Source organism: Brassica oleracea, chromosome C1, assembly GCF_000695525.1.
Source record: "Brassica oleracea var. oleracea cultivar TO1000 chromosome C1, BOL, whole genome shotgun sequence".
NCBI classification, from domain to species: domain Eukaryota; kingdom Viridiplantae; phylum Streptophyta; class Magnoliopsida; order Brassicales; family Brassicaceae; genus Brassica; species Brassica oleracea.
In genome coordinates this window covers 18,484,936-18,489,406 of record NC_027748.1, presented here as the reverse complement: position 1 = coordinate 18,489,406, position 4,471 = coordinate 18,484,936, and the positions used below count along the sequence as shown (strand labels likewise).

The 4,471-nt window shown below is 38.7% G+C and overlaps 2 protein-coding genes across 2 annotated transcripts; one reads left to right on the top strand and one right to left on the bottom strand.

Moving 5' to 3' along the window:
- Positions 1 to 920: 920 nt before the first annotated feature.
- On the top strand, positions 921 to 2,327 carry LOC106303130 (probable mitochondrial chaperone BCS1-B). Its single transcript, XM_013739480.1, has one exon. The coding sequence runs from the start codon at positions 921 to 923 to the stop codon at positions 2,325 to 2,327; it is 1,407 nt and encodes a 468-aa protein (XP_013594934.1).
- Positions 2,328 to 2,458: 131 nt separating this feature from the next.
- Positions 2,459 to 4,197, bottom strand: LOC106295940 (thioredoxin domain-containing protein PLP3A-like). Its single transcript, XM_013731957.1, has 8 exons — positions 4,028 to 4,197; positions 3,713 to 3,787; positions 3,586 to 3,633; positions 3,337 to 3,479; positions 3,192 to 3,264; positions 3,067 to 3,128; positions 2,874 to 2,971; positions 2,459 to 2,786 (listed from the first exon to the last, which is right to left on the bottom strand). The coding sequence occupies exons 1-8, from the start codon at positions 4,109 to 4,111 to the stop codon at positions 2,677 to 2,679; spliced, it is 693 nt and encodes a 230-aa protein (XP_013587411.1). The 5' UTR covers positions 4,112 to 4,197; the 3' UTR covers positions 2,459 to 2,676.
- Positions 4,198 to 4,471: the final 274 nt, after the last annotated feature.

The following is a 4,471-nucleotide window of genomic DNA, read 5'->3' as shown; positions in this document are numbered from 1 at the left end:
TCATTTTTGTATTTTAAAGTCGTTTAAAAAAAATATATAACATATAAAGGTTTCCTCGTTTTTGTAATTTGAAGTTATTTTAAAAAATTCAAAATATAACATATAAGAAAAAATATAATTTTTTTATTATATGGTTAATGTGATTGTTTAAGTTTTTTTAATAATATAAATTTAAACAAAAATGAAGAAGGATGCAAAAACTGTTATCAAATCTTTATTATTCATAATCATTAATTTCCGTATATATGTAAATCATATTAGGTAATTCTGTAGCTTTTATTTAAGGAAAGAATACACACTTCAAATATTTTAGGTTAATATAATGTTCTCTAGTGTTATATAATTATGGAATAATGTGACACTATTAGATTAAACTATACTTTATAATAGATGCTTTAGAAAAATAATTTAGAAAATAAAAATTTGTTAACGAAACTCTTCCTTTTCTTTAATTTCTATTTTACGTCAGTTTCTTACCGCTTTTGTGTGTTATTTCCTTTTTTGTCTTTCTTTACTTTTTTTGTCCACTGGTAGATGTTTTTAGAGTCATGTTAATGATAGACAAGAGCTCTTTGCTTATAAAAAGACTCGCGACTTCTTCGACTCAATAAAGAGATTTTGAGAGTTCCCTCTTGATACTCGGCACGAGAGCTACATAGGCAAGATCACGTTCTGAAGAAACTTTTCTCCTCGCCCAATTAGTAACTAAAGAACCCTAGAGAAACAAACCTCGTTCATCATATTGTTTTTCAGATCCGATCTCAATGGCATTAACATCCCGTTCTTACCCAGTTTGTTTACCTATGGATACAGGTAGATACATGACACTTGGAGGACCAAAACAACCTAGGATTGTTTCAGTTCGTCGTGCTGCAAAAAATCCAAGTATATTTGCAAAAATCCTAGAAAAAACCGAGTCCATGGGAGTTTCAACGGTTGTAACCACTGCAGCTTCGGTGGCTGAAACTGCAATGCTGGCTCGATCGCTAGCCCAAAGCTACTTGCCTCTCGAAGTGCGACAATACATCTCCTATGAAGTCCGCAGCTTCGTTAAACGCTGCATGGCTCATTACTTTAATTCCTCTCAAATGACAATAACCATCGAAGAGTTTGAAGGGTACAATCACAATGAAGTCTTTGATGCTGCAAAGGCCTACGTAGCCACCAAGATCTCTCAATCTAACAAAAGAATCAAAGTGAGTAAACACGAGAAAGATTCCAATTACAACGTCGCCGTGGGACATGACGAGCAAGTTGTGGACGTTTTCAACGGCGTCCAGTTCCAATGGGTCCTACGTAGCCACCATGTTGAGACAAAGAATCAACACTCCAAATCCAGTTTAGATGTCAGATCCTTCGAGCTCAACTTCGAAAAAAGATTCAAGGACATAGCTCTTGAATCTTACTTGCCATTCATGGTGAAAAGATCCAGGTCAATGAAGCACGAGAAGAAGAAACTCAAGCTCTTTACCCTGGACGCAAGGTACTGGGGGGACTCATGGACCTCTGTTACTCTTGCCCATCCTTCTACGTTCAAGACACTAGCAATGGATTCAGATGTCAAGAGAAGTGTGATGGAAGATCTTGACAAGTTTGTGAAACGGAGTGAGTACTATAAGAGAGTTGGTAAGGCTTGGAAGAGAGGGTACTTGATATACGGTCCACCAGGGACAGGGAAGTCAAGCTTGATTGCAGCCATGGCTAACCATCTCAACTTCGATATTTATGACTTAGAGTTGACTGCTGTTGTAGACAATTCCGAGCTCAGAAGGTTGCTGATTGACACTGGTAATCGTTCAATTCTTGTGCTGGAAGATATCGACTGCTCCATCACGTTGAATAACAGGACAACTGATGAACGTAAGGAATCAAGAAACAAGAAAGTGACACTCTCTGGACTACTAAACTTCACTGATGGTTTATGGTCAAGCTGCGGCGACCAACGGATCATAATATTCACAACCAATTACAAAGACAAACTAGACCCTGCGTTGTTGAGACCAGGACGTATGGATGTGCACATCCACATGTCGTACTGCACGTCGAGTACTTTCAAGGCTCTTGCTTGGAACTATCTAGAGATAAAAGATCACCCTCTTTTCAGCAAGATCGTGGAAGGTATCGAAGCGACAGAGGTTACTCCAGCAGATGTAGCTGAACAACTTATGAGGAATGAGTCTGTTGATATTATTCTTGAGGGGTTGGTTGAGTTCTTGGAAGCCAAGAAGATCAAGAACGAACAAGAGAAGGCCAAAACTGAGGAGGCTGATTTGGAGAACAAGAAAAAGACCACTAAGGGGAAAGATTCAAAGGTCAAGAAAAAATAGATGAGATTGACGAAGAAATTATTATATATGAGGAATGATCTTTTCACATGTTTGTTCTGTCTAGTAATTTTATTATTATTATTGAACAAGATATTTTCTACCATAACCTCTGCATTGATCTTTACCTCACATATTATCCTTTCGATTCAAGAACATTAGTTTTCTAGCTTTTTTTTAAAGCCAAAAACAAGTCAATATTTATGTAACAGCAACAAGAAAATGGTGTATAGTGCAACATACAATGTCATGGAAGCATTTGACGGTTAAGATGTAACTATGAAGCTTCATTACCTAATAAACACATAACAAAGGCAAAACAGAGACAACTCTGTGATGTAAGCTGGTTTGATCAGTCAGAGTCAGAGTCCAGATTCTCTGAAGACCTAACCGACCGCCTTATGCTCTCTTGGTACTCAGCATCTTCATCATCTTCCTCTTTCTTCTTCTTGCTGAGCATTCCTGTTTAATAGTTTGCACATTTTAAGCAACAATACTCTAACTGAACTGTGTAACTACTGAGAAAGGTGGATGCGAGGTCCTCCTTACCTTTTTTAATCAGAACGTTTTCCAGTTTGGTAGTGCTGAAATCGTCCTTTGTGCCCAAATCCTGGAACCCAACTAGCCTATCTATAGCGATTCCCTTGCTGAGAATGATGAAGAAAGATAAGTCATATTCTATCAGAGTAAAAAACCTAGAAACAAACCATGTAATGTAAGAATGAACCGAAAGAGATGAAACCTGAAGAGCAGAACGCAAGGCAATGTCTTTATTGCTAGCTTCGTGACAAAGAAAGGAGCATTCTGCATTTATGTTAGGCAAGCATCAGGATTCTTGAAACCCCGTTTTTCTATCTTTGGACTGACCTCTGCGTCCACTTTGATGAACTTAGTGTCCACATGCCTAGGCGCAAGAGTCTTGAGATGCTTGTCCATAATCCTACATAACGATGCAGAGTGGATATAGGTTACAGATGAGATCACGTATGAGAAGTTGATGGGTAGATCTTACTTGCAGCGGTAAAACTCCTTGTGGTAGAAATGACAAATCACTTTCTCACTCCTGGTGACTTCCCCCAAGAAATCTCCCTCGCTCACCTCTCGATACTCACCATGCCCTTGTCTTTTGAACGCTTCCCTCTTTTCAACTTCTCTCTGTCCAGATCAAAACTAGGAGGTTAAGTTCATACCGATAAAAGTAAACAAGAAATATTGAACAGCTTCATAACTAAAGAGAGAAGGGTGTTGCCAGAGTTGTTACCTTGAGTGCAGCAATCCTATCAGCGTGCAATTTTTCTAGCTCCGGATCCTACAGAACAATGAGAAAGTCTTACCGTTAGAGACAGTAGCATAAATCTCAAACGAGAAGAAGAAAGATTTGCACTTACATCCATAAGTTCATCAAGATCAACCTCCTCATTGACATGATTTGATGATTGGGCCTTCTCATTTGCAAGCACTTCCTGTAACATACAAAATACTCAGAGGCTATCTACAATGTGTGTAGCCAAACACCTCAAAAAAAAAAAAAAAAAAAAACAATCAGAAAGTCATTTCTTCATGATTTGCTTATAACTACTTGTGTGATCTGTGAAGAGCATATGCATAAAGAAAGAAACCAACCACGAGCATACGAAAACGTAGATAAAAGCCTACTCATTAGCATTTGTTGATGGATTTAAGCCAATATTAAATTGATATACCTTCTTATAATCTCTAGCAGCTGCTGCCAATACATTCCCGAACGCCAGATTCGAGAGGGTCGACTTGACTGCATCCGGATCCATCTTTTTACAGCCCAACGATGATCTGACTGTACGAAACGCGAAAGCATCAGCCACCTAAATTCAAGGTTTCGGAATTGTAAAATCGAAATCATACCTTCCTGGTGACCAGAAACACTAGACCTGGGCATTTTAACCTGCACCCGAAGACCCGAACCGGAACCGACTCAAAATATCCGACCTGGAACCGGACCGAAAATTTACAAGTACCTTCTGGGTCTAAATTTTTTTTACCCGAAAGAACCGGAACCGAAAAGGAACCGACCCGAATAGACCCGGACCCGAAAAGAACCGACCCGAATAGACCCGACCCGATAAGAACCGATTTGTACCCGACTTAAAAACATGTATATCTAAAACTAT